This window comes from Calonectris borealis, chromosome 15 (assembly GCF_964195595.1).
Source record: "Calonectris borealis chromosome 15, bCalBor7.hap1.2, whole genome shotgun sequence".
Taxonomy (NCBI): domain Eukaryota; kingdom Metazoa; phylum Chordata; class Aves; order Procellariiformes; family Procellariidae; genus Calonectris; species Calonectris borealis.
The window spans coordinates 11,033,376-11,061,176 of record NC_134326.1 but is presented as its reverse complement, the minus strand read 5'-3'; the positions used below and the strand labels follow the sequence as shown (position 1 = coordinate 11,061,176).

At 59.6% G+C, this 27,801-nt stretch overlaps 1 protein-coding gene across 1 annotated transcript; it reads left to right on the top strand.

Moving 5' to 3' along the window:
* Positions 1-7,460: 7,460 nt before the first annotated feature.
* ARHGEF37 (Rho guanine nucleotide exchange factor 37) lies at positions 7,461-23,204 on the top strand. The gene is made up of 13 exons (XM_075163875.1): positions 7,461-8,094; positions 12,014-12,231; positions 12,628-12,751; positions 13,165-13,312; positions 14,228-14,427; positions 15,000-15,130; positions 15,652-15,756; positions 17,816-17,926; positions 19,161-19,490; positions 20,424-20,552; positions 20,921-21,116; positions 21,554-21,726; positions 22,125-23,204. The coding sequence occupies exons 2-13, from the start codon at positions 12,028-12,030 to the stop codon at positions 22,332-22,334; spliced, it is 2,061 nt and encodes a 686-aa protein (XP_075019976.1). The 5' UTR covers positions 7,461-8,094; positions 12,014-12,027; the 3' UTR covers positions 22,335-23,204.
* Positions 23,205-27,801: the final 4,597 nt, after the last annotated feature.

The following is a 27,801-nucleotide window of genomic DNA, read 5'->3' as shown; positions in this document are numbered from 1 at the left end:
CTCCTTTGGGTCTGCAAGGCCACGTCTGTGCGGTGGCAACTGACACCTGGCACAGGAATGTCACACAGCAAGGGTGGCTCGCCCTGATTACGGGTGCTGCTGGCCTGGGCCAAAGCCCACTGGTACCTGGGGAGCAGATCGAAATCTCGTGTGACTCAGGCACAAGACCCGTCACCTCTCTCCTAAGTGAGGCGGTTCCCCTGCTGTCACAAGATCTCCTGTGACCCTGCCTCCAGCGGGACGCAGAGTCGCCCCAGGTCCCCAGAGGAGGGGAAGGAGCATGGTGGCTGAGCCGTGGCTCCCCATAGCAAGCCCGTGCTACCTGGGCTGATGGAGCCATGCTCCTAGGACTGGCACCCAACCTGTTGTCTGAGACAGGTGATTTACATCACTCTGAAGCTTCTCAGGAAAATTCAGACATGTGGGACCTGCCTCCCCTCTGCAGGGAGACGAAGAAAGGTCTGAGACCAGAGAGGAAGAAATGAGTGTTTGATGTTCACCCCAGGGTGGACCTGCTGCAGCTGTGGGGTGCAGCAGGTGACAATGTTCCTCTGTCCTGTGTCACCGTTGGTGGGCAATGCATCCAGGGCATCCCTTGGATGCTGCAACACGAACTGCAGCAGCAATGCACTGAGTCAAAACAGGCACCAGGTCTCTGTCAGCCGTGGTGCTGGATAGCCCCAGCATCTCTGTGCTGCTCTACCAGGCTGGTTTCTCATAGCAGGTTGGGACAGGAGCTACAAGAAGGATCATTCCCCCTGAAGTGTCCTGTTCACTTCCCGAGGGTCAGGTAGGTGCCAGAGTGACCCACACTGCAACTGGTATGTTCAGTCTCTGGAACACATGAAGCCCTGTCACTCACCTCTTTGAGAAATTATCCTGAAAACAAATGTTTCTAAAAATAGAAATTTCTCCTTGTTTCACCTCTGCTGGACCCTCTCCCAAACAACAGAGGAGACAGATCAGAGACAGATCTTCCCGTTAAAGCCGGTGGAGTCACATCTCCGTACCCAGCAGCTGGTAACCGGCTGCTGAGAACTGGTGCATTGCAGGGAACACCAGGCACATGACAGGATCTTTTTGTGTGCCCTTGCTGTGAGGTTTGCTTTATCACCCCGGGGAATTGGAGATGATGCTCTGAGATCTCCAAACTCAGACTGAATTCAGTAGGGCTGCCCGGCTATCACAACGATCAGATCATATCATCAGACGTGTGGCAGCAGGCAAACAGAAGGCACTGGAGTCAGCTGCCATGTCCGAATAGCCAGTTCCTGCCACCTCTGAGCTGATTAAAACTCCTGCGAGCATTAAGCACTGGAGGGGAGACGTGCACGCAGAGGTACGAGCTGGCGAAAGAGGTGGGACTGAGTTCTAGCAAAAGCATTTTTTTTTAATTATTTTTTGTGACCGGAACATGTATTGTGGTTTCTGTGAATTCCCAGACTCTTTTCCCCTCCTCTGTCTCAAGGACATCACCAGACGGCTGTTAGCAGCAGAAGTATTTGCTTTCGTTGGGCTGTATGCTGCCTGAAAATCCAGAGGAGACCAGGCAGAGGGATGTTCCCTGTGGTGAGGCATTCCAAAAAGTGCTTCAAGAAAAACAGTGAATTTCAGTTGATTATTATCAACTATTCTCTTAAAACCAAAGGGAATGGGACCATTTTGTGGTGGCATGGCTGGTCTGGCATGCGGCACCGGTAGGGCTGAGCTCCCGGTGCGGGACAGCCTGCCTGCAGAGCCTGCGACTGGAGCAGCCCGGGCTCCCCTCGGGTGAGGACGCGGTGTGCGATGTTCCCCGGGAGCTGCCCCATCTGTGGCTTCATCTCAGGGCAGTGGTCTGACAAAACGTAAGAGCCATGTGACAGCTCATCTAGGCCAATATCCTGGCCCCAGCTGTGGCCCACAGCAGATGTTTACAGAGGAACAGAGTAAGGGCTCAGCAAGACTTCCCGAGAACAGTCCCCCAGCTCCCGCCAGTCCTCCAGCCTTAAGGAAGAGATGGTGGTTCTTTGTATTTAATAACCCAAAGGATTTTTCTTCCATGAATTCATCCAGTTCCTGTTCAAATGCTTTGCATCTGTCACATCCTGTGGTGAGGAGCTCCACGGCTTAACTACATGTTGCACTGAGAACCACTTCCTTTTCCTTGTTTTAAACTTCCTTCCAGGTAGTTTCGTTTGGAGCTTGTACTCCCATACTGGAAGAGATGATGAGTAATCACGGCTCCATACCCTCACGTGCCTCCCAGGACGGTGCAGATCTGTATCACACCCCTCTCCGTCATCCCTTTTCCTGGCTGTGGAGCCATTCCTCACACAGAGGCTGCTCCAGAGCTTGGGTCATTCCTGCTTCCCTTCTCTGAGCCTCTTCCATATCCCTCTTGAGATGGAGGCAATGGGGAGAGCCAGACCCGCACGCAGCCTCCTGAGCGTGGGCACGTCACCGGCTTACGCAGTGGCAGTGCTTTCTCATCCTATTTCTTTCCTACTCGCTTCCAGTATGCAATTTTCTGCTTTCTCTGCTCCAGACGTTTTGCAAACATAATGTAGCACTACTCCCAAGATCTCCGTCCTGGGAGGAGATGCACTGGTCAGAGCCTGTCATTGGGCTACCAACGTTAGGACTGGTTTCTGTGTGTGTGCTCTGCCTTTGCCTGCGTGGGGTTTCCTTGGCCGCCTTACCCTCCCACTGCTCAGTGAGAGGGACCCGGCAGCTCCTCGCAGCCTGCCCTTGTCTGCTCTGCTCTGAAAAGCTCAGCGCTGGTGGCAAATGTGGTCACTTTGCCATCCCTGGACGTTTTCAGGTCATTTCTGGACACACTCCGTGGTTCTCCGCGGGTAACATCCCTCTGCTGTGAAAACAGACCTTTTATTTCAGTCCTTTCTTTCCTGCCTGTAACGCCTGATCTGCCTGCAGGTCTTTCCTCTCTCCCTCCCGTACAGCACCGTATCCCCGAGGGCCTGTGGTGGGATGCCTGGACAGACATCTTGCTGGACACTCCAGCAGACCATGTGAACCAGGTCTCCTTCCCCGCATCCTTGCTGGATGGCTCTGTGATCCCCCTTGGCCGAGAGCAGGACCCAAGGCTCGGCAGAGAGATCTCTTAACTGGAAGGTGTCAAGGCTGGTGGCTCTCCACCATCATGGCCTGGGGAGGAGACCTGCAGCTGGGGCGTGGGCTGGTGAGTCAAGGCCGGTGGAAGAGCTGGAGCTGGTATCTGATCTACCCACATTAATAATGGAGGCGTCCTTCTGACGCTGCAGTCATCTTGTGGCTGGAGGGAAGGAGATGAAGTAATGGCTGCTGACGCACAGGGGAGCTCTGCTTTCAGCTGACGGGCAGAGCACCCCCGGCCAGGCGCTGCCGCCTTGGCAGGAAGCCCCACCTTGCCGGAGCCGGGAGAACCCGACAGGTACGGGGGGCTGAGCTGTACGGGGCCCCGGGGCTGGGCAGGAGGTGCCCAGTCTGACCAGGACTCTCCTCTCAGCTGCCAGACCTCAGTGCCACCAGCACATGGGACTCCTGGCCATTGTTTTATATTCCATGATATTAGCTGCTGGGTTTTTTTCCACAGCAAACTCCTCCCCAGTAAGACATCCTCCTTGCTAAGATGTGAGGAGGTGGGTAGAGGAGGACACGTGGACAACACCGTGAGCTGCTCCTACAGCCTCGCAGCTGCTGGGGTTCCAGGGACCCCTGGACCTCTCCGTCCACCTCAGCCTCTTTCCACCCATTCTGGGTTTTTCAGCCACATCTCTCTGTCCTCTCAGCCCCACCAGCACTGTCCTGCCAGGGATCTGCAGCCAGACCTCCATTAATGCCAGGCAGCTGCCCACCCCAGCTCTCCGCCGCCTCCAGTGGAGATACCCAGTTCTCCCTGCTTGGTTGTTTATCTGCTCACAAAACGAAGGGGGAGCCCAGGCATTAGGCTGCTCCCCTGAAAAGGCTCTTGGCCGTGGGCTTCCCCAGCCCATTGCGCAAAGCTCGGGAGCTGCCCACCCCTGCCCTCCTTCCTGGCAGTGCACGGAGCTGGTGGCCTACTGCAAGGTCTTCGCTTCAGACGTCCTTCCTGTGCTGTGAGACGGCACGTCGGCTGAGATACCTGGGCTGGGTTTCTGCCTTCAGTAGTGAAACAAGCCCACGATGATGCCTCTCAAGGGAGCAGCTGTTACGCTTGCCTGTGGCAGAGACACGAGTCCAATCAAGGCAGAGGCACTCCTAGTTGCGTCAGTGGAACAAGGGATGGAGAGCTTGCACACGGACTGGCTTGGCAGCTTAAAAGGGCTGCTCTTGCCTCCCTCCCACCCTTCGTTTCTCTCTCGAGCAAGAGAAGTCAGCTCCTGCAATGTCTCCCACGCAGGCAGCAGCTACTGCAGTGACTCCAGAATAACCACTCTTGCAGGAATTTGCCTGGAGGAGCGGGTGCTGGTGGGACTCCAGAGGTACCTGATCCCAAAGGAGAAGGTGAATCTCGAGGGAACGCGCCTCTGCTTATGTTCTCGCGCCCTCACCTTGCACAGGAGAGCAACTGCACCCCAGGGTGGGGTGCTGGTAGTGAGTGGGGTGCACGTGGGTGACCCAGGGCGAAAGCGTGGTGTGCTGCTGGGAGGAGGTGGTGGTCACGTGGAGCTCCAGCTCTGCGGGTGGGTGGTTGAAATGACTCGGCAGGAGCAGAAACTGTACAAAGGCAGGGAGAAGGTGTTGGTTTGATCAGTGGAAATGTCTAATCAGCATAAACCACCAGAATTTTCTAAACTCTTCTTACCTTTCTCATCTCTCATTATCTCCTCACTCCAGGCAGAAGGTGCTCGGTGGGATGGCGCGCCCTCCCTGTGGGATGCTTTGGGCAAGGAGTGTTGTCGCTGGCACTACCCCGTGATGGGGTGTTGGTGGCCCAAGCTGGGGTGGACTGGCCTGGAGACATTTGTCCTTCCTCCCAGAGCTGCAAGGTGCTGCAGACACCTCCATCCCTCCCTGCCCCCCCTGCCCAGGTGCCCATGGACCGTGGACACCTCTGCGTGCTGCTCAGCCATGGCTTTCCTGTCTGGGCCAGGGCAGAGGCAGGGACTAAGTTCCTATCCTGCTCATAGGTTTGGAGATACCAGCCCCGAGGAAGGGCCCAGTGCATGCGTCCTTGATGGGCAGGGATGGGAGACTTTGCAGACAACAGCCCTTACGAAATAACCTGTTTGCTAACTGGGTAATTGTGCTCTCCAGCCAACTGTTATCCTTCACCAGCAGAGATACCAGCAAGAAAAGCAGCCAGCAGCATCCCTGTATTAATGGGAGGAAGAAAAGAATAAATACCAGTAGTGCTTGGTTCGTTGAGCAAGAGATGGCAGAGGGCTCCCAGCAGAGCACTGCTCCGCACTGGTCCCGAGAGAGCAGGTACCGCTGCCTGGGCAGAAAGGCAGATACTTCTGCATTCAGTGCCCTCAGACCAGCGTCTGGCTTCCTCCTCGAGCTGTCCTCACCATCAGCTGGCTCAGCTGATAACAGGGACGTGGGACAGATGGGTGAAAGGCCCAGAGTCACCAGCGCTGGGAGAGAAATGGAGGTCTTGGGGTAGGAAAAGCAATGCAAGGCAGCAGGGACTCGGTGGGGAGAGGGAGGGATCACCAGACATGAAGCTTCAAGCACTAAAATGTGGATACAGGAGACTTGAGCTGCTGTAGCCTCAGAGAGACCGAGAAGGTTTGAAGCCTCCTCCATAAAGGAGGTCTGCCTAAGGCCCATAAATAACCCTTTTAGAAATAAAGAGCTGACTCTTAATTTATTCCGCTTGGATCAAATTCTACCTGCTTATTTTTAGGCTCTGCTCTGCCTCGTGGTGCAGGCAGTGCCCCCCCCCGCCATGAAGCTGGAGCCTGCAACTCCTTCCAGACCACTGGAGCTACCACAATTTCTACCTGCTTAGGAGCAGGCCCTCAGCACAGCCCTGGCCAAGTACGTGGATGGATTATCCCGAGCAGGTACGCACAGCCCTCCTTCCCTCCCACGGAGGATTTAAGCACAGGTTACCTTAGCTGGGAAGGGAAGAAGGAAGAGAAAGGAATGACATCTATGTGGTTTTTCAGGAGTTGCTCATGCTGATGGCCAGCTCAGCAGAATGAAGACCTTTCATTTCATGGGCTTTTTCCTCCTTTCCCTAGCACCTTACCTCGAATTACCCTGCTTTGCACAGCACGCACAAGCAATGGTGTTGGAGGCAAAGTCCACTTCCTAGACCTGCAGTGTGGGAGGAAGATTTGCGATTAGGACGCACCTGCAAGCACATTCTTGAGCTGCTATTTTTTTCCCCATGTTTTCATTTCCACTATGAATGGCTGATAGCGCCGTATGCTCACGAAGTCCTTTCAAGACAGGAAATAAATCCAAAGAACAGTAATAATGGAAAAGATTAAATAGAGGAAGTGTAACTTTCCTGTGCAAACCTGCTGCTTGGAGAGGAACCCCCACCTGCTGTTATTAGGCTTAGCTGGAACTGTTGTGCTTTGCACGGCTGGAAGTTGTGTTTATTTTCTAGGCAAGCCCTGTCTAACTCAAAGCTTATCATCTGGTGTGTTCCCAGAGAGCCCCCTGATGGCTTTAGCTTTCATCCAAATAGTCTGAGCTTTAAAGTTTTGACTAGCTGGGAAAATCCCTGTCAACAGCAAAAGGCTTTCCAGGAGCCAGCAGAAGTTTGGGGTGAGATGTAGGGGGGCAATAACCACCTTCTTGGCTGAGATGGTACCTTCTCCCCGGATGGCTGGGCAGCCTCCCGCCCTGCAAACCTGCTTCCCTCTTGCTGATGCTTTTACTGCGATGCCTGTTTTGAGCCGGAGCCCGGCACCATCAAGCAGGTGTTTCTCCAGCCTCTGGACTGGGCATGTGGTCATCACACAAGGATTGTCACAGGGAGACCTTTTTCCCACCAGCAGCTTGGGGTTGTTTTTTTTCTTAAATACCACCAGAAAAGAGCTGGCAGAGCGCTCCTGCGGTGGCAGTGGATATGAAGAGGGCCGGGCGGTGCCGTGGAGGTGGCTCACACTTGCTCTGCGAGAAGCATCCTGTAAAAACAGTTTTGCAATGAGGTTACACAAACCTGGCTCTGCTGTGGGTGAAGGCAGTCCTGCCTCCCTGCCGCCCAGCGCAGCGGCTGCGGGGTCCCACGTACGGTCCCTCACGCGGTACCATGCCCTGCCACTGCTTGCCAGGTTTGATGTTGGCAGGATGGGAGTGCTGGCTGCCCACAAGGATGCTGATGCCAAGACGGACAGCCCACCCGGCTGGGACCCTTTAGCTTGACTTAACCTGAGCACAACACCTCACCCTGGGACACAAACAATTGTGTTCGACCAGCCGGCGCCTATTTGCTTTTCCCTTGTAAGGAGAGCCAGGCCAGGGCAGCCAGCCTGCTCTCACCCCTCCCTGGGGAGCCCCGGAGTGGTGACAGCGCTGTGACGCTGCTCCCGGTCCCTGAGCCATCCAGCCAAGCCGAGCGGAGCTGCAGCAGCCCCAGCCCCGGGGCTGGACGGGAGGAGTGTGGGGCCAGCGGCACAGCAGGAAGGAAACGGCTTGCACCGGGGGGAAGGAGGCGTCAGCCGGTCCCTGCAGGGCTTGATGGCGAGGCCATCCTGCAAGGAACTCGCTGGAGCCAGGTTACCCAGCATCTGAAAAACCGAACTGGAATGGGAAATATGTCCAAGGCAACGCCCCTGGTATGAGCCAGCCAGGGCGGAGCGGGTGGCTGGGGATGCCGCCCTGCTGTGCTGGCCCCAGCGGGGTGAGGACATCGTCTGAGGGGGGGAGCGCTGCCCTGCCAGGACTCCCTCGGCAGCCACAGGAGCGTGGTGCCTGCCCTGGCATGATCAGCCACAAGATGCTGATGGGAGCAAAGCGGTGGTGAGGTGCCTCGAGGGGCGATGGCTTTGTTGGATGCAGCAGTAAGAGCGCCTGCCTGAGGATGGATCTGGGGAACTCCTGACATTGCTGCCCAAAGGCTGCCCAGCCAGGCGTTTCACTGCTTCGGAAAGTGCCTGGGCGAGGACTGAATCCCTGCTGACACCTGCAAGGGAGGAAGGACAACATCTGTGTCCCCAAGGCCACAGCCAGGTAAAGCCCTCACTGCCCAGCCATGTGTGGGTCTCTCCCATGGACACATGTCTCTCTAAGCCCATACGGCATGGGCCACCCTGGGAACCATTCTCGTGGGGTGGCTTTACCCCAGCCACCCACCGAGCCAGGGGACATCGCTGTGTGTTGGTTTCTCCCCCAAAGACCTGCCTGGGCGTTAATGCTTCTGCCTCTTCCCATCCTTGGCTCCTCCTGCCACATTGCTGCCCAGCTTATCCATCCGCAACCACTCCTGTGTGCTGCAGCATCCCTCCAGCGCAGGGACGAGGGAGGGCAGTTTCATGCTTTTGGCTCAGACCCCCTGGCATAGCCCCACGAGCTGCACCCAGACTCTCCGCGGGCAGGATGGGATGCAGGCAGGGACGGCAGCAGGGCAGGCTGGCCTTCCCGGAACCAGCACTGGGTGGGAGCCAGTGGGGCAGATGCGCGCAGGCCCCCAATGCTGCCCTGCCCAGCCCACATCAGCCCCCACACCTCAGCTGTGGGGGGCTGCTTAGCACCCCCAGAAATGGACCCAGAGGGAAGGGCTGCGCTGGAGAGCTCATCCTGATCCGTGGGGAGGTTTGGCGCTAGACATAGACGCTGCCTGTGACCTGCGTGAGTCACTGAAAGACTCAGAGTCCTTTTTACTATGACACTTTTTGGACACTGCGGGTCAGCCAGGAAAAACCCAGGTGCCACCGTCCCCTCCCTGCGGCCAGGCCAAGGACAAGCTCCCAGCTGCGGGAGCTGGCTGCAGATCAGCCTCTCTCTTCTCAATAGCTTGTTTATAAGGACACAAACACCTCACAAGAGAAAAAAACAACTTCATGCCAAATAGCCAATAGCTCCCAATGGCCCAACCTGTGCAACCACTTCCTCGGTTATATATTTTCATTTCTGTTTGCTCCAAACCCTTTTCCATGGCTGAGCAACTGGGAAGTGATGGCAGAGCAGAGGGGCATGTGGCCGGGGGCATGCCTGCCTGCAGGATAATGCCGGGGGAAGCCTGTGCATTCATGGGTGGGCTGTGGGAGCACCAAGGCACCAACTGGCCTCCCCTGGGTAGTGCTGAGGCGTCAACACGCCGGAGTGGTAGCAAGGCCATAAAAAGACACAGAGGACTTGTCCCTGTTTATTTATGGCAGGAGCGAGCCGGTGCATCCCCTGCTCTCCGGCCGGAGCTGCTGCCCGGCACAGGGCGGCAGGACGCCGGGGGCTGCGCAGCACCACGCTTTGAAGATGGACAAGGGGAAAAGGGGGGGCTGCGGCCGCCATGCCGGGGGGGCTAACACAGGCCCAGGAACGGCGCTTGGGGACCAGCTGCTTTTGCAGATGAGAGCCCCCCGCCGCTGCAGCGACTCCCCCCGCTCGCTTTCCCCAGCTCCCCTCCCCGCCGGGTTCGGCTGCCGGCGGAGGCGGTGCAACCCCGCTGCCAGCCCGGCTGCCAGCCCCCGCCGCGGCCGGGCGTGCGCAGGGAGCGCCTGGCTGCTCCTCTGCCCGGCGGCTGCCGGCTGCGGCCCCGCGCCCGAGCCCCGCGGCGGCGGGGTGGCAGGGCCCCAGCGCGGCGGCGGCGGGCGCCCGAGTGCCGTCACCCCGTGCCGTGGGCTCCCCCCCGTGCCGCGGGCTCCCCCCGTGCCGTGGGCTCGGCTCGTCCTGCCCACGCCGGCCGTGCCACCCCGGCTGCGGCGCAGCGGGTTTATCATTAACTTCCCGCAGGCAGCAGGAGGGCGGCCGCAGCCGGCCACAGCTCCCCGGCGCCACCCCCTGCCTCCTCCGCAGGTAAGAGCCGGGGCCGGGGCAGCTGGTTTCGGGGCGCGGAGGTGGCGGCGGGGCCGCAGCAGCGTGGGGGAGCAGGGGGTGGCACGGCCGTGCCCCGGGGCGCGGGGTGGGAGCTGCGGGCCTGCAGCCGGCACCGCCTCCCCGCCGCATCCCCTGCGAGCGGGTCTCTGCGTGCTGGCTGGGGACGTTGCCTGCTCCCCGCTTTACGGACAGGGATGCTCGGAGCCACCGAGGCGGCAGGGACATGTCGAAGGCAGGCAGCTGCCTGGGAGGAGAGTTGGGGAATGAAACCTGCTCCTGCTCTCTCCACCTGGTCCAATGCTGCCCAGAAATGCTTCTTTTTAGTTTTGCACAATTCCCTTGTTCCCCTGATGTTTCAGGCCGGGGGGGCGGTCAGGGGAGGGAAAGAGGTTTCCCTCTTTGCTTGGGGACAACCCCCAAAGCAGCTGCGTGCTCTGGGGGATGCTGGTGCAAGGACCAGTGACACCACAGCACCTGCATGCTCCCAGCTTCAGGGCATCTCTTCAGAGCTCAGGGGGTGTCTCAGATCATGGCTTTCCACCTCCTTCCACTGCAGCCCTTCCTCTGAGCAAGGGTTTTGCTGTGACCCCCAGGCAGAAGACGCTGGGCTTGTCCACCAGTCCTTGATGGGCATCCTTCTGCCTGGACACCTCGGAAGCACCCAAAGGGGCTCAGGAAAGTGTCTCCCACTCCCCGTGTCCGACAGCAGCCAACGCCATGCCACAGGCAGGGGTGGTAGCCAAATCCGCAGAGAGCAGGGATGACAGCTGGCAGGGTAACATGCCCCTGTAAGGCAGGCAGAGGTCCCATACCTTCTCACTGGCGTTTGCTTGCTGTGCCAAGCCCAGCTCTCCTCCAGCGCAGCATGTGCCAGGAGGGGACATTCACCCTGTCCAGTGCTCACAACTGCATCACCCACTTATGAGCTGGACCTTCCACCAGCGGAGGCTTGGGCTGTCCTGCCAGCCCCTCTCCCTGCTCCCACCGCAGGCGCCCGGGGCTGCAGCCTCCAAAGCAGGCGCCTGGCCTGACGCGGTCTGGCTGACGGTCGGGTGCGGAGGTTGGCACTGACTGGGCAAGTGGCAGAGGGCAGATACAGAGCCACCCTCCCTGTGCCACTGCTTGTGCTGTATTGCTTTTATCCTGCCAAGCCACCTCCACCCTGCCTTCGCTCTTCACCTCCTCCACAGCCTCCGCAGGCAGGCTGCCTGGCAGCATCCCTCCCCCTGGCTGGGGTCTGGATCCAGCCGAGCTGGCGTGGGCTGTGCCGTGTCTCTCTCTCTCAAGGCCTCCTGCCTGGGACCAAGCACTATCTGTGATGCTTTGGGAGCTGCTCCATCCTCCTCGGCATCAGTTAGAGCAGAGGATGTTCCCTGAGAAAGAAACAGCATGCATCAGCTTCAATTTTTTATGCTGTCCACAGGCAGAGAGGAGAGGGGAGCGGGCTGTGCTGGGCAGGGCACAGGCATTGCGCACCAGCGGCTGCAAGTGCTTCTGGCAGAGGCGCCTGCAGCTTCGCCCGCTTGTCTCCCCCATCCCCGTCACTTTTAAACAAGCTCTCCCTGCCACAGAAACATCTCTTGTTCAAGCACTGCAAAAACACGCTTTGTACTTTGAATAGGACTTTTGAACGTGAGGCAATGTGCCAGGCGCCGACAGCCAAGGCAGGGAGGGAACAGCTAGCCCCGGCAGCGCAGAGTGGGAGCGGAGGCAGCAAACCCCGCTCTGCCCTCGGGGACCAGCCCCTGCGCAGTCCCAGTGCTGGATGAGTGCTGCCGGGCCCCTGCCTGCAGCTGGGGCTCCCCTTGCCTGCACCCTGGCCCTGCACGGGGTCGCTGGAGTTCGGGCACGTGTGTGTGTCAAGTCCCTGCCCGCCACACGTGGGTGTCTGCCCTCCGCTGCCAGCCTGCTCCTGGCTTGCAGTGCTTTATGGTTTTATGGTTTTGGAGTGACACCCATGCCTTGCAGATGGCTTGAGCGTCCCCGGGGAGGTGCTGTGGGGTGCCCCCAGCGCAGGGGAGGGAGCACGGGCACTGAGCTGGGTTGGGCACTGGAGCACAGGTCCCAGGGCTGCCCTTGCCACATCCTGTCCCTAACACTCTGCCACCCCCTGCAGAGCGTCACGCTGAGATGGCAAGCGCCCGTGGGGCAGAGCCCAATGCCGAGGACACAGCTGAGACCGAAGAGGCCATCTACGAGGAGGTGATGCCCTGCAACAGGATGGAGCTGAGCCAGCGGCTGGCTGTGGAGGAGCTCATCACCACTGAGGCCAGCTACATCCACAATATCCAGCTCTGCGTGTCGGACATCCGGGCACACCTCCAAAAGAAGCAGGTGAGAGGGGTGCCCAGGGAGTGAATCTGTTGAGAACTGCAAGATGCCCAAATCGCTGCAGGGAGGTCACCACATGCTCACCTTCCACCTTCTGGGCTCCCCCCAGTCAGCCAAGGTCTTGGGTTGGATGGATGTTGGGTCTGACCCAGTACAGCTGTCCTATGGCTTTAATCCTGCATCTGTAATGTGAAAAGGCCTCATTGCCCCGCTCGGGAGCACAGCCAGGTCTCAGCATCCCCAATGCCTCCTGAAACAGAGCATTGCTCCAGCTCCTCGGGTGTTGCATGGGGCAGCTGGAAGGACACAAGTGCTCAGGAGGGCGTGAGTGCCTGCAGAACACACGGTCCCCCTCTCTGATGTATTTGGCTTACCCTGGGGCATCTTTGTTCCCTTCAGCTGCCTGATCTTGACCTGGAAGGACTCTTCTCTAACACCGATGACATCCTCCACGTCTCCAGACGGTTCCTGAAGGGTCTTGAGGCCACAGCTATCCAGGAGCACGAGCAGCTGCTCTGCATCAGTAAGTGGTGGAGTGCTGAGAGCTGACCTGCGCCCACCCATGCCTTTGCTGGTGCTGGCAGTGCCGCTACCCAGCGCTGTGCCCAGGTGCAGCCCCCAGCCCGCCTGCCCTGACACCTCCTGCACCTCCCTCAGCTCTGGGAAGCGCTGCTGCCTGCACCCCACTGTCCACAGGCAGCCACCCACGCTCACCCCACAGGGGCAAGGCAGACCTGGCCAGCCTGCAGAAAGTGAGGGGGGGCAGCATCAGGCCCAGCTTAGCAGAGGTGCCCGGGGTGCAGAGCACTGCCCCGGCACATTTGGCTGGCACTGCTCTGCAGGCTTCACCCTTCCAGCAGAGTGAGGAGAAACCTCTGCCTTTCCCTGAGGCTGTAGGAAAGGACCATCCTTTCCAGCCTTGCTGTCCTTCCCCAGGCGCTCTGTTCCAGGAATTCAAGGAGGAGATGGAGACCGTCTACAAGATCTACTGTGCCAGCTATGAGCATGCCCTCCTCCTGGTGGAGAGCTACCGCAAGGACCCCAGGCTGCAGGAGGAGATCTTGGAGACCCTGAATGCAACAGTGTAGGTACCTGCTGCTGAGGCCACCGCCTCCCTCTCCCTGTTTTACCTGCTGGCTTTGCCCTTCTCCTCTCTGGACGAGTTGCCTGCACTAGTATGTGCCACCAGGCTGAGTGTAATATCACGGCCATCACCTTTGTGACATTGCGTGGTGTGGCCCCTGGCAGCCTGTCCTGCAACCTTGGGGCCACTTGCCAAAGGGGCACTACAGGTTGGTGGTCTTTTATGGTGGACCCCAAAACAACGGATGGCATGGCACCCACAGCTCCTGCCTGCTCCACAGCCCAAGAGGCTGTGCCCATGGAGGGCACATGTTCCCCAGCTTGACCAGAGAGACGGGCTGGCCCCGGGGCACCTGCTGAACCCCTCCTGAACTATCGAGGGGGGTTGCAAACACTGTGGGAGCCAAGAGAAGCAGGAGTGGCAGTGGAGGAGCTGCTGGGATTTGTTGCTCTGTTTCAGGGCACAGGCAATGTGAGTCCCAAATGAGCGATGCCTTGCGTGCGGGTAGAAGGGGAGCCCTGCCTGCAGCCTGCCTGCGCTTTGCCCACACCCTCCCTCCCCATTGCCCCAGAGCAAGCGCCGATCCCGTGCCTCCTAGCTAAACAAGCGCAGCACTGTTCAGGGAGGCAGGGTGCCTGCCCGGGGCTGGCACTGCCTTCGGGGCTGGCGGGGACAGCGTCCCCCTGCCAGCGCTCCGGGGGGTGGCCCCGCAGCTGGCGGGGAGCAGGGATTCACAGCCAGAACCCCCCCATGGCTGCTGGGCACAGCTTGCCTGCGGGTCCGAGGCAGCAAAGCTCCTCTGCAGCTGGAGAGGCACTGCTTTCTCCCCAAAACGCTCACAGAGAAGCTGGGGGGAGCGGTAGGGCAGGAGGGCAGCCCTGCACGCCGACCTCGAGCAATTCCCCACTTCATCAGGCCTCACACGGGTGCGTCGGACCTCAGCTTCTTCCTGGTGATGCCGGTGCAGAGGGTCACCAAATACCCGCTGCTGCTGGGGAAGATCCTGGAGAACACCCCCACCAGCGCCAGCGCCTACCCGGCCCTGCAGGCAGCCGTCCGCGCCATGGCCCAGGTCAACGCCAACATCAACGAGTACAAACGGCGCAGAGAAGTAGGTGAGCGGGCAGGGAGCACGGCGCGGGCAGGGGGCATGGCATCTGGGAAGCCCCATCCCAACTCCAGTTGGTCTCCCCTTGGTGTTGCACTAATTCCCACTTAAATCAATTCAAAGCTCTCCTGCCCTCCACCCGTCCTGCCTGGTGGAGCCAGGGGCTTGTGCAGGCAGCTCCTGGCACGATGCAGGCAGCACGATGCACTGCTCTGGTCCTGCAAATGCCACTCTGGGCAAGACCTGAAGGCTGCAGGAGCAGGGTGGCATGGGGGGGCTGAGCACAAAACCAGTCTGTCTGCATTCCTGGAGCTGGGGAATGGGGAGGAACAGTCGTGCCCTTGGGATAGGAGAAATCAGGCTCCCCACAAATGGGAGCTTGCCCTTCTTTTTGGTTTTCATAGTACTTTCCCCCAGGCTACCCTTCTTTGATGTGGGTTGTGCTTATCCTGTTGATCATAACTTATCAGCTCTGGGGCCTCCCTGCTGTTTGCCCACTCAGGCTGCTGAGGATGCTGCCCTGACATTTTCTCTTCTGATCTTTTTTCCTCCCACCTCGTGTGCCCCCACCCGAGGCAGCAACCAAATACAACAAGGCCGAGCACCTGACGCTGCGGGACCGCTTCGCGCGCCTCAACACGCACTCCATCGCCAAGAAGACCACGCGGCTGAGCCGGCTCTTCATGCACGAGGCCGGCATCGTGGCCAAGGTGGGCAGCCCGCACCCACTGCCTCTCCTTGGGTCGTTTCTGGGGCTTTCCGCTGCCTCCCAAGGTGCCTCACCAGCAGCGTGCTGTCACACGAGCCACAGTCCCATTATCGAGCAGCCTAAGGGTGGCTCCTGGTCCCCAATCCCAAGGACCAGCAGTGTAGGGGGGATGCAGGTACACACCTCGCTCCCCGCCTCAGAGCGCTGCAGGGGAGTGCTTTGGCCCCCAAAGGACCCACAGGATCCTCAGGCATCCCAGCAAAAGTAAAGACACCCTGGTATTTCCCAGCACCACAACCACACCGAAAGCCCTGTTTCTGCTTGCATCCCAAGCATCCTAGATCTTGGCCCTTTTCAGATTCCTGAAGCCTCTCAGGGTCTCCCCTGCCCATGCCCAGCACTGTGAGCTTCAGGCAGGTGCCTGGCTGCTTTTTAGATTGGCACCTAGTGAGGGGCATCAGCCCTGCCCAAGGCATTGCCTGGCCTGCCGGTTCTGGGGATAAGCTGCCCCTTGCCTTGCAGACAGAGGACAGGGAGTACGAGGACCTGGAGGAGAAGTTCCAGTGTGTGGTGTCCAGCGTGGCTGTGCTGAAGGAGAACGTGGCATCCTACCTGGGCCATTTAGAGGTAAAACCCTGATAACTTGCAGGGGGTTGGCCCCATCCAGGCCTTGGGACCTGTTTTTCTTGGGGTTGCAAAATACTTTCAAGCCCTATGGAAACCAGTGTCAGTTCGGGATGTTCAGTGACTTGCATTTCTCAGCTAAAGATGTTGTGCATAACATCCAGGATCGCTCAGGTCCAGCAGAGCTTAAAACAAAGTCAAGGCTTCATTGACACAGTCTGAGCTGGGTGTCATTTGAGAATAATCGGTCCTTAAACTGATCATTATTTCAAGGCATTAAATAGCTGAGAAGGCTAAGTGTTGTTCGCCTGGGAATTCTTACATAACAGGTATAAGACAGAAGTGTTCCCAAACCAGGGAAACAACAAACTTCCCTTCTGAAATGACCCAGCTGAGTAGCTGCTGTGATTTTCTCATGGAAATCCCCTGGGACATCTGAGGGAAATGAAAGTATGAGCAATGGCAAAACTCGAAATCCCCAGGCACTGTATTATCAGGGAAGTCTCAGGAAATAGCAGAGGGTTCAGAAAGCAGCAATTCAAGGGCTGGCAAGACATTGTCATGAAAATATTGGCAAGGGCTCCCCATATAGGATTGGGAAGGAGGAAAAGGGGACAGAAAGACTCCCTGTAGCCCAAAGAGCGGGTAAAACAGAAATAGAATAGCAAACAGGAGGATGGCAATCTGTATGACAGTGAGATGTGGCATCAGCTAGCGGGACAGGGTATGACCGTTCCTTGGGACATGGAGTGCTCCTGGGGCCCTGCCTGGCACTGCCCCCCGGTGAGCTGCAGCTCTGTAAGCCAGCTTCTTTGCTGCAGCCAGGACATCAAGTGTCTGCAAATAGGCTGGGCAGCCTAGATAATAAGCTGTGGTTAGGAGTCATGCTGGGGCTCGGATGCAGCTTCAGAGGAGCTGCTGGTGGGGGAAGGTGGGGCTGCGTGCATGCCCTGCCGCTCTCCCTCTGAAAGCTTCTCAAAGGCATCCTGAGGAGCCGATGAAGACATGTTCTCATAGGGCAGAGACAGCCTGGCCTCTTTGTGCTGGCTGGCAGTTCCCTCTTGCGCATCTGTCTGTACCAGTGCCCTCACCATGAGAAGAGGCAAATTTTGGTGCATACAGGATCATCACAGCCCCCTCTGCTTGTGTAAGAGCCCCTGTAGGGCTGAGGAAAAGCACGCAGGTCTCAGAGCTGCCACCTTCTGCTCAAAAGGTCAATCCTTTTCCCCTTTTATATTTCCGTCTCCAGTCCTTTCTGTGGCAAGGAGGACTACAAAGGAAGTGACCTAAACATGACCACAGGCAAAAAGACAGGATTTAGGACAGAGATGGGCCTCTCTGAGTGCCCTGATGGCAGCCATGGTTGATGAGAATCAAACAGAAACTGCTCCAGGACTGACTGCAGGAGCAGTGCTCCAAGGGGCAGCAAAGCCAAGCCCAGGAGGAGCAGGAGGCCAGGCTTCCCTTGGCACCAGCAGCAGGCTGGGGCTCTGAGAGCTCTGGGCTCCCTTCTCTGGGTCTAGAGGTTGTGCGTCAAAATCGGCCTCCGGGCAGGAAGGAGGCTGCAGCCCACAGCATTAACATTAGAGCAAAGCCTCTCAAAGCGGAGGAGGGTCTCCACCCAAACCATCCCTAGCTGCTTTCCTTTCCCACCAGTCTCACTCTCCATGCAGAGGCCCGGGGGGAGATTTTGTGCACAAATACAAGAAACTCCATGGAGCTACTGGAGCACCAAATCCAAGTGTCAAAGCACCAGGCAACATTAAGCTGGTGCAGGCTACCTTTGGCCACAGGGCAGCCTTGGCCACCTTGCTGGGGCAGGAGTGCTTTGGCAAGCTGGTATATGACCCCTGCTCAAGGGGAGAGGTTTGTTAACACCTAAGTGAGCTCCCTGGCTTGCAGGCAGGAGTAGCCCAGAGCATCAGTCCCACTGGGCTGCTAGCACAGAACACCCAGGCTGGGACACTGGCCTGTCTTTGGGAACACAGGGATAGGTTACAGATGGGTTAGCTGGTGTTGGGCAGCATCTGCAGGTCAGGTCTGATGGCTTTCTCCCTTTCAGGCATTCCTGCTGCCCACCCCACACAAGCGGGAGCTGCAGATCGACGAGGGACCTGCCCAGCAGTACCGCCGCTTTGCAGAATACCTCCATTGCACTGTTTTCCCAGAGTTTGTAAGTGGTCCTCCCCTGCAGATCTCCTTCAGGGTCACAGCCAAGCATTGCTCTCACACCTTCTTCCAGGGCACAGCAGGAGCTGGCTCCAGGGCAGGGCAGCCAAGAGCTGAGGGAGACCCCAGAGCAGGCAGTGTCCTCACCAACAGGCACAGTCCCCTGGGGCCTGAACATGAAGGGGCAGGTAGCAGGATCCATCAGCAGTCCCAGACACATGAAGTGAAGAACCAGCTCCAGGGTCCATCTGAGACACAAAAGGAGACAGGGCCAGAGACATGGCTACAACACAGCTCTAAAGTCCATCCAGGGTTAGAGACAAGCTGCAGTGTCCATCTGAGGGGTCTATCTAGGAACTGAACTACCTACAGCAGAGGTCCAAAGTCTACCCAGGAGACAGAGGCAGAAACCAGCTCACCCACAGCAATGTTTAAGTAGCAGCTGAAGGCCCTTAAATGGGCTGTGGGCAGGGGTGTGGGTGGAGGCTCCAGGTGAGTCTGATCTGGGCCATTAAAGGCTGTGTCTTGAGGGCCCTGACATGTTCATGGCCAGCCATGCAGGCAGGGCTGCAGCAGAGCACAGGATGGTGGGAAACCAGGCGTACTCTTTATTTGACTCACACAAGGTGTTTGCCACCAAACCTCAGTCCAACCTACCCACACCTTGTGGGCATCCGTACTCGCCCAGGAGTCCCCCATCTGTCTCCTTCTACCACCCCTGCTTGGTTCTCCAGGACTCCCTCTTGGGTGGCGGCTGCCACCGTGAATGCAGTCAGGGAGGTTTTCTGAGCAGTGAAGAGTGTGGCAGGGCAGCCTGAACCCCACACCTGGATTCCGGCATCCCCAGCGCCAGCACGGGGAGGGAGGGTAGCTACGTGGGATAACCACACAGACCCTGGGCTGAGGGCCTCTGTCAAACCAGGACGCTATGACCTGCATGGGACAGTCACTGCAGCACCCCCCTTGGCCCATGGGACCTTGCACGTGAGGGTCCTACCCCATCATTTGCATGGAACACAAGTTTTGAATCGTGGCATGCGTAACTGCTCTCTACCAAGGGTTTGCTTTGGTTGGCATCCTATGTGCCTTCAGGGAAGGATATCTCAGATGCTCCCCACTCCACACAAGCCTTTCAACAGGTCCCCGAGCCTTTTCTCCTGTGTAAGACAGTGCCCCATGCAGACAGCTGGGCCTGTCTGGGGGGCTCAAGTGGAGATTTGGGTTCTCTCGCCCCACAGAAGCGACGGCTGGACAGGCTGGTCTGCCAGCCCCTCTGCAGCCTCTCAGACATGCTGGTGGGGCCACAACAGCTGGTCAAGAAGCGCCTGGACAAGCTGCTGGACTATGAGGAGATCCAGGAGCGGAAGAGCGAGATGGGCAGCGTGACATACGACGAGGAGGCAGCCATGAACACCTACCTTGCCATCAACTCCCTGCTTGTGGCCGAGCTCCCACGGTTCAACCAGGCGGCTCTGCAGCTCCTGGGGCAGATACTGCGCTCCCTCAGCGCCCTGCAACGGGACTTGGCTGCCCAGGTCCTGCACCAGGCAGAAAAGGAGCTAGAGCAGGTGAGAGTGACCCCTTGGTGTGTGTGCCCAAACCGGCGCACATGCTGAGCCAGACCTGCCTTCTTCAGGCTTGGGACATCACTTGGGTGTCAGGGCACTGAAGGTTTGCTGTAGCCCAAGCCTGCCCTTGCAAACACGCAGCTCCCTGTCTAGCATTTGTAAGTGATCTCTCCTCCCCTTCGGCTGGGGAAAGCCAAGTTGTCTCTTCTTCACTGCCAGGAACTGTCCTGCTCTCTCTTTGAGGACAGCGCTGGTAATTTATTGATGTGCTGCCTGAGAGATCAGTGTTAACTCTGAGCTCCCAAGAGCTCCGTGCTAGGAAGGCAAGGAGGAGAAGGACAGCTCCTGGCCTGAGGACGAGCATCCCTCAAACCTCCCTCACTGCACAGCACTCTCTGAGCCTGACGTTTGCAAATGTGGTGGGTCAGGCCAGTCCAGAGCCCTGGGGTAGAGCACGGCCCTGGCCTGACCCATGACCAAGATGAGAACAAGATGCAGCCACGGGGAGGTATCCTCTCAGGCACTGCTCGTACATACCTAGTCATGAGGGCGGATTCCTCTTGCTCAGTCTGGGATGCTTACGCTGCAGATATCTACCCCAGAGCTACATCCGCCTGTCTCCCTTTTTAGGCAGATGGGACGGACTGGGGGCTTGGGGCGGGACAGCAGGACCCAGGGACTGCTGCGGTGGGCTGGGTACAGCCCAAGAGCCCCGCGTGTGACTGCCCTGCCCAGGGCAGGTGGCTCAAAGCCAGAGAGCAGCAGCTCTCCTTGCCAAAGGGAACCACATCCTAGGTGCAAGATGCATCTTTAGTGGCAAGGTCTGTTCTCTTGCTTTCTCACCTCTTTTCTTCCTGCTCCTCTTCTTTTGACCCTACCCACAGCTCCTCCCCTCCCCAGGGCCCTCTCTGATCTCAGGATCTGTCTTCACAGATGCCCCATGGCCACATGCCTCTGCCCAGTTTCTGGAAGATGGTGGAAGACACCTTGCAGCAGTCTGGCGCTCAGCTCCGTACCTTCTGCCAGACGTTTGAGACGGTCACGCCGAGCCCTGTGACACAGGTAGGAGCTGGGAAGGGGGTGTCTCAGGCCAGCTGGATGAAGAGGTAGGACTGTGGCTTCCCAGTGCAGAACATCTCATTGGGGGGGAGGTTGGCTCAGAAAGTGGCACGGGGGGTTACCACAGCCACAGTATTTCCCCCAAGCCCCTGACAGCAGCTGGCTGGGAATAACCAGGGATGAAAGTCTCAGCTCTTCTGGTTCTGGATGCTCATCTCCAAACCATGAGGTAGAGCAGATAGTGTGAAGGAGTTTCTCCTCTAACCTCTCACTGGGATGTGATCTGGCAGAAAGGAGAGCACATGTACATGGAGGGCCTCAGTCTCCTGCCTGTCTCATCAAGTGCTTCTGTGTCTCTTGCTCCCCACCAGCCTCTGAACCCTGCCGAGGAGCGGAAGGTCCTTTCCCTTGTGAGCAAGCACGGCCCAGACAAACTTTACCAAGTAACAAGCAACATCAGTGGCAGCAAAGACTTGGACCTGACCTTGCAAAGGGGACAGATTGTAGCTCTGCTGCAAAGTGTGGACACTAAGGGGAACACGAGCAGATGGCTGGTGGATGCTGGAGGTACTGTGAGCTCTATGGGGAGCCTCTCCCTGCCTCGGCACCAGGGTCAGAAACCAAACCCGAACCACTTCCTCATCTTGGATGAAACAGCAGGCCATTGCCTCCCGGGTCCTCCCTTCCAGGGTTTGCTCAGCCCAAATCCACCTCTGGTTTGCCAGCTGCACCCATAGCCATTAGCTGTAAAGTTCAGGTTTCCCCATGAGGGAGCACTCATGGCTCATCATGGCTGGGAAAGGAGAATCCCGTGCACACAGAAACGTCTTGAAACCCCTTTTTTGGGGAGGGTTGCTGCTGGATATCCCCTAGTGATGGACCAGTTTGAGTAGGGCTGCTGTGCCGTGTTAGGCAACAGCCAAGTTGTCATTCCTCTCCTCCAACCAGTCCTACACATGCCAGGCAGCGGGGCCCCATGACCTGTGTGTGTGCGTGTCCTCCAGGTCCCCGAGGGTTTGTGCCTGCTGGAAAACTCCAGCCCTATTGCCCGGTACAAAGCCAGCAGCCTGGGATGCAGATGCCAGCCCTGGAGAACAGCACAGAGAGAAGGCGACATTCGTATGCATCACCTGAAGCCCCCAGGCCCCAGGTGGCCGCCTTCACCCCAGCTTTCCAGGTGAGAGTGGGGGATGCCCCCCAGGGCCATTCCTGGCAACCCCACCAGCTCCGTGCTGGTCCCTGTGTGTGCAGCATGTGGGTGGGAAGGTGGACCTGCTTTTCCAGCACACATGTGGTCATACATGTGCAGCCGTGTGCCTAGCAGGGGAGTGTCACAGCCCCTGGCCGAGTACCCCATGAGGCTGGTGGCTGCCTTGCTGGGAGGGGGGTGGACAGAGCAAGAGAACTGTGCTTGGTGGGGTCCCCAGTGTCCCTCCATCGATGGCAGTACTGCACTGCCCTCTTGGAAACAACCTCCATGTCCCCTATAGGTCCTGCCCTGCCATGTGTGTCCTCTCCTCCTTTGACTCTTGCGTCTGGCAAGGGCTTCCTCCCTCCTTCCCCTGCCTTTTGCAGGTGGTGGCCGGCTTCTCCTTCGCAGCCAGGAGTCCACAGGAGGTGAGCCTCCAGGCAGGGCAGCCCGTGGTGGTGCTGGAGCCGCACGACAAGAAGGGGAGCAAGGATTGGAGCCTGGTGGATGTGAACGGCCAGAGGGGCTACGTGCCGTCCAGCTACCTGGTGACCGTCCCTGTGCAGGAGCCCATGGGCTGGAGCTTGCCTGTGTGAGCATGGCCAGCCTGGCACCCAAGGGCACAGGCTTCATCAGATGAGAGTCGTCCGCTTGGCACCCCAGGACTCATCACGGGAGATACTGGAGGGGGCAGCCATGGTGGCCCCGGGCCAGGGAGGCAGTGGGAAGCAGCTGGCAGAATACGGCCTGGGAGATGTGGGTGCGAGGGACGGCAGTCGGGAGGCACGTTTTGATGGGTAGGTGCGAGGGTGCCATGTCCCATATGTGTTTGCACAAAGGAAAGGAGCATGAGGGAATGAGGGCAGGTGGCTGCAGTTTTCCAGGGATTTGCTGAAATCCATGTCAGTGACAAAAGTGTCCCTAGGGGTGACGAGACAGCATCGTCCCCAATTAGATCAGGACCAAGCTGCAAAGGGTGCAGTGCTGCGGAGGGGGCCTTCAGCCTGGCACGGAGCATCTGGGGCTCTTGGGAAGAGGCTTTCCGGGAAATCGCTGGTTTGAGTGCAGAGACCGAGGCGGAGCAGCTCTGGAGACATGGCTCCCCGCTCCTCACCAGGGTGTCATGCCTGCCTGGGTGCCCACCCTGATGTGCCATTGTGGTCCCTTCGGCAGCACAGCCTTCACGTCCTGCTAAAGGGCACGGCAACGCCAGCCTGCGCCTGGCCGCACCATCAGCGATGGGAGGGTGCCGGGCTGAGTGCCGAGGCCAGGGTCCTCCCCAGCCCTCCTGGCCACCGAGCACCGCTTCTGGCCTCAGTTTCCCCCCGCAGCACAGTGGGGCTGATGCTCCTGACCCCTTGGAGAGGCACTTTGAGCTCTGGTGATGAGAAGCGCTCTGTTCACCACCGATGCTATTTCGTGCGACTCATACGCTGACATTATAATATATTATACTGTCTCTCCGCCCCACTGGTGCTGGTGGGCTCCCGCCCCCACGCACGGGCCGTGCCGTGGGGCCGCGCAGCGCCCGTGGCAGCCCGACAGCGCGGCCGCCAGATGGCAGAGCCGCCCCGCACGCCGCGCCCGCCTCCCAGCGCGCCTCGCTGCGGGCACTGGGAGCACTGGTTTTGGGGCGCTGGCAGGCCGTGGAGGGGGTTCACTGCTGCAGTGGAGTGTGCGTGTCCTTGGCCGGCGTGGGGACAGCCCGAGGCGGCAGGGCTGGCGGTGCCGCGGTAAGCGCGGCTGTGCCGGGGCAGCGGCTGAAGGCGAGCCGTGCGCTGCTTCCCTCCCAGGCGGTGCTGCTCAGGGCTGGGGACGCAGAGCACAGCTCCTGGGGCTCTCAGGACACCGTGTCCCCCTTGCCGACCCCGTCAAATCTCCAGCGGTTCGACACATGCGTGCTCTCTAGAAGCACAGGCCCCATGGAAGAGGTTTTTGGGAGAATCAACCTGTGTCGGTCAGTCCCTGACCTAAGGCTCAGTCTGGGGACAGAGACAGCACTCCCTCCCATCGCTGCCTGAGGCGTCACAGCTCTGTGCCTCAGTTTCCCCATGGCTTGCTCTGATGCTGTGCTGTGATGTAACGCTGATGAGGGTCAGGGCAGGGAGCTGTGCCCACGACAGCGCTGACGTGTCAGAGGGGAATTCGGGAGCTCGCGGCTGCAGCCGTTGGGGGCTGGCACCGCGCTCCCTCCACGGGAGAGCTCAGCCCGTGATGCCATGCTGCCCACCCCTCGCCCACTGCGGGCAGTGGAGCACAGAGGCAGCAGCCTGGCGTCATCCCGGCTGCCCTGGGCACCTGCTGCTTCCCGCATCAAAGGTGCGATGGCCGGCTGGCGAGCGCTGGCACGCCGGCTCCCCGCTCCCTGCCCGGCAGGGAGGCAGCACGCTCGGCCGCCCACGGGCTCCCCACGGGACGCGCTTCGGCAGCACGGCAGCTGGGTGTGGGTTCCCACGGTGCTGCCCTGCGGCTGTGGCTGCGGACTGGGCAGGGAAGCAGAGGTGGTATGTCCTCACCCAAGCTTGCACCGTGTGGGGAGGGATGGGGTGGGTGCCAGGCAGGTGGGGACAGGCCTGACGCTGCGCTGCTTTCACTGTGCACCCTACACGTGGGTCCAGGTGCCTGGTTTGGGGTAGAGCTGCCTGTGGGGCTCACCCTCCTTTGTACCTGCAGGGTCCTGGGGCTTTATCTGCGGGGAGGCTGGGGGCTTGCTACCTCCGCCCAGGTGCCATTGAAAGCCCCGAGCAAATGCTCACCCCCGCGAAGCCTGGGAGAAGGCGGCAGCGCGGGAGCTGGGGACATTGCTGGGGAAAGCCAATGGGTTCCTCAGGACTGGAAAGTGGGCAGGCTGGGGGGACGCGGGCCGCTGGGCAGGGGTTGTGTTTCTGAGTCTCGCCCGCCCAGCCCCGGCCCCGCAGTGGCAGGGCTCACACCTCCAGCTCGCTGCTGATGGCTTCTCCGGATTTTTCCGTTCCTAATCAAATCACATCAGGTCGGATTTCCCTCCCAAGCCGCCTTCCTGCCAGCTCAGCGGGGCGCAGATGCAATCAGCCCCGCACCAGTGCAGGCGACAACAGGAGTCCTGCTCCGCAGCCCGCGGGTGCCTGGGACCCTTCAGAGGGTGAAAGGTGACAGCGGGACAAGGAGCGCCGAGAAACTGCTGCTGCCTGTGCCCTGATCTGCCCGCTGGAAGGAGACCTGGGGTGGGCAGGACTTGATAGGCAGCTTATAAAACCGGTTGGGCTTTCTCTGTCCCACTCATCAGGACTCTGGATTTCATGTACTCTGAAACACCAGCTCCCCTTTTCCTTCCTCCAGCCACCCCCAGTGCTCCCTGTGTGTCAATGCTGGCCAGAAGGAGCTCTTCGCACTGCCTGCAGCCGGCACGGTGCCAGGTGTCCTAGACCCCCGCTGCCTCTCCTGGGCCACCACTCTACCCATCAAACGTCCATCCACCAGCGCTTGCCGGGGTTGATGGGCATGAAGGACAAGGTGGAAACAGCCCATGCACATCGCACCAGGAGATGTACGTGAGCCACACACCAGTGCTCTGCAGGAGGTGGCAGCACACTGAGGACACGCTGCTTGTGTCAGGCACCGGCTGCCTGCCCCCTGCCAGATAACGCGGTTGTGCTCCAAGCTGGGTGCAGCCGAGGCACCAAGAGACTCCTTCGTACGGTGCTGAGCCAGCCAGTACCAGCACCCTGCCCAGCGGCAGTGGCACCGGTGTCCTGCCTACCTCGAAGTCCCAGCGGTGGCTGGAGTGTGCTGTGGACGTCCCCACTAGGAAGAAGGGAATTACCTTGTGCAGCTCCTTCGGTTTCTGCAGTACCCACCAGTCCTGCTCCCAACCTCGATGGCCGTGGGACCTTCCCCATGGGGTCTATCCCCAGGACATGCCCTAGTACTTGGCTGCAGGACAGGGGGTGCCAACATCCCTCACTTCTCCCATGATTCCACCCAAACTCGTTGCACCCACTGCTGCCCCAAACCTGGAAGTGCCCCCTTGAAGTCACCAAAGGGTACAGGGCTCTTCCAGACTAAACACGAGGGGGAATAAAGGGCACCAGTGTGCCTTTAAATAGCCCGGCAAGGACAGGCTCTCCCGGGAGGAATGCTCTGGCTGGCCCGGTGGAACGTGCTCGTGGCCGGGGGTGCGGGGGGACAGCCGGGCAGGGACGGCTTGTCGCCAGGAGGTCAGGTCAAGGTTAGGCATTGCCCTGGCCAGGCGCCGCTGTGCCGTGCCTCGGCACCGCAGGAGCAGGACTGTGCAAGGGGGAGAGAAACACGTGCCAGGCCGGGGACTTGCCATGCCCGGGGCTGATCTGCAAGGTGGCAGTGGAGCGGGGCAGGCACTGCTGCCTGCAACCTGCCTGCTGATCTGCAAGTGGTTTGGCACTGGCACAGCCTGGCTGCCGGAGCAGCCTGCCGGGCGGCTTGGGTTGTCCAGGAGCGGCTGCTGCACTCCTGTCCGGGCTGATTCATATCCTGGACGTGCAGGCATTTGGATAGCATCCACCCATGGGGTGTGACAGCACACAGCCATGTCCCTGGGGCACAGGGCGCCAGCTCGGTTGCATGTCGGAGAGCGGGACGGTGGCAGCTCAGACTCCGCTCTCCTCTGCCTTGCGGGGCGTGCCTGTCCCTGGGGACACGGCAGTGGCCGTGGGCAGGGTAGGGAGCTGCAAAGCACATCTCCAGGTGGAGACACCTGGATGGCGGGGAGGATGGCTGCGTGCCCAGGTGTCGATGTGTCCGCTGGCTCCGTCGGCGCACCCAGGCGGCAGGGAGGCGCGAGAGGAAAGCAGCTGCCAGGGAAGCCCCAAGCCCGAGCTCCCAGACTTGGACTCATCCCCTCACCATGGGGTGCCAGGAGGGGAGTAGGGGTGCAGCAGGGCTGCAGTGGGCAGGGAAGGAGGGGAGCTGGGGGGACCCAGCCCCCAGGCAGCAGGAGCAGGGTGGCTGCCCCAGGCTGAAGGGCACAGCCAACTCAAGCAGTGCTGCATTTGCAGGCATGGTGCTGGCGTTCACCACCGCTGCCAGGCTGAGCTGGCTCTGAGCAGAGCCAGCCTGTGGCTGTGCTGTCCCCAGGTGCCCGCACATGTGTGGGAGCAGGGTGGCCCATGTGAAGCAGCCCGCAGCCCCGGCACCCTGGCCCCTGGTAGCCTGTGCTGGCCCTGCTCACTGTGCCACCAGCCCTGATCAGCATGGTGCTGCGTGGCCCGAGGGAGAGCTGAGCCCCATGGAGAGTGGCCCTGGGGCTGCGAGACAAGGAGCGGAGGTGTGAGCAGCCCTGCTCGCTCCAGGCTTGCGCAGCCGGCACCTGAATTGTCTAATAAAGTGTGAAATTGCTTTCATGCTCTGCTACCTTTGCTGAGACGGACCATCATTATGGCCCCCCCCTTCCCAGCCGGCAGCCGGCTGCTGCCGACGTCCCTGCTGTTGCGGTGCTGCCAGATGAGCCCCTGGCTGGAGCTGTGCCTGGCGCGGCCCCGCAGGACCACTGCGCTGGGGGCTGCTGGGTGGTACCCGCCATCCCGGGGATGAGCACCCCTCTCCTCCTCCTCAGCCCCTCCATTGTGCCCACCCCACACAAAAGCACAAGCTGCTGCTGGTGTATCACGGGGGGGGGGGGGGTTGCGAATCCCTGCCACAGGACTGGGCCGGGGACTGCAGACCCTGTTTCTTCCCCCCCATCAGATGCCCTGCAGGTGCAGGGGTCAGCTCAGGACCGAGCCCTGCCCTGGGGCTGCGCCACTGCCAAAGCCCTGCCCTTTCCCAGGAAGGGCTGGTGGGGGGCGTGCCCATCAGATACAGCCCGCAAGGAGATAGGGCTCCGGCTGCACCAGGAGTGCCAGGAGCCGCCTCGGACTCGGACCCTCGCTTGGGTGGCGGAGGGCTCCCACCTTGGCAGAGATAGAGGGGCAGCCTGGCCCCCCTTCGCCAGAGGGTGACTAATTGCTCTTGAACCACCTGGATGTGCACAGAAACCGTTCTCCGGCCTTAATAATGATAATCAATCATCCTGCTCTGGGCAGGGGTTGTGGAAGGCTTTCCAGGACT

What these genes read in the sequence shown, in the direction of transcription:
- ARHGEF37 (XM_075163875.1), top strand. Translation starts at nt 12,028, where the DNA reads ATGGCAAGCGCCCGTGGGGCAGAGCCCAATGCCGAGGACACAGCTGAG. An exon ending in GCACTGTTTTCCCAGAGTTT is followed by an intron (nt 17,927 to 19,160) that starts GTAAGTGGTCCT and finishes CTCGCCCCACAG; the next exon opens with AAGCGACGGCTGGACAGGCT. An exon ending in CCTTCACCCCAGCTTTCCAG is followed by an intron (nt 21,727 to 22,124) that starts GTGAGAGTGGGG and finishes TGCCTTTTGCAG; the next exon opens with GTGGTGGCCGGCTTCTCCTT.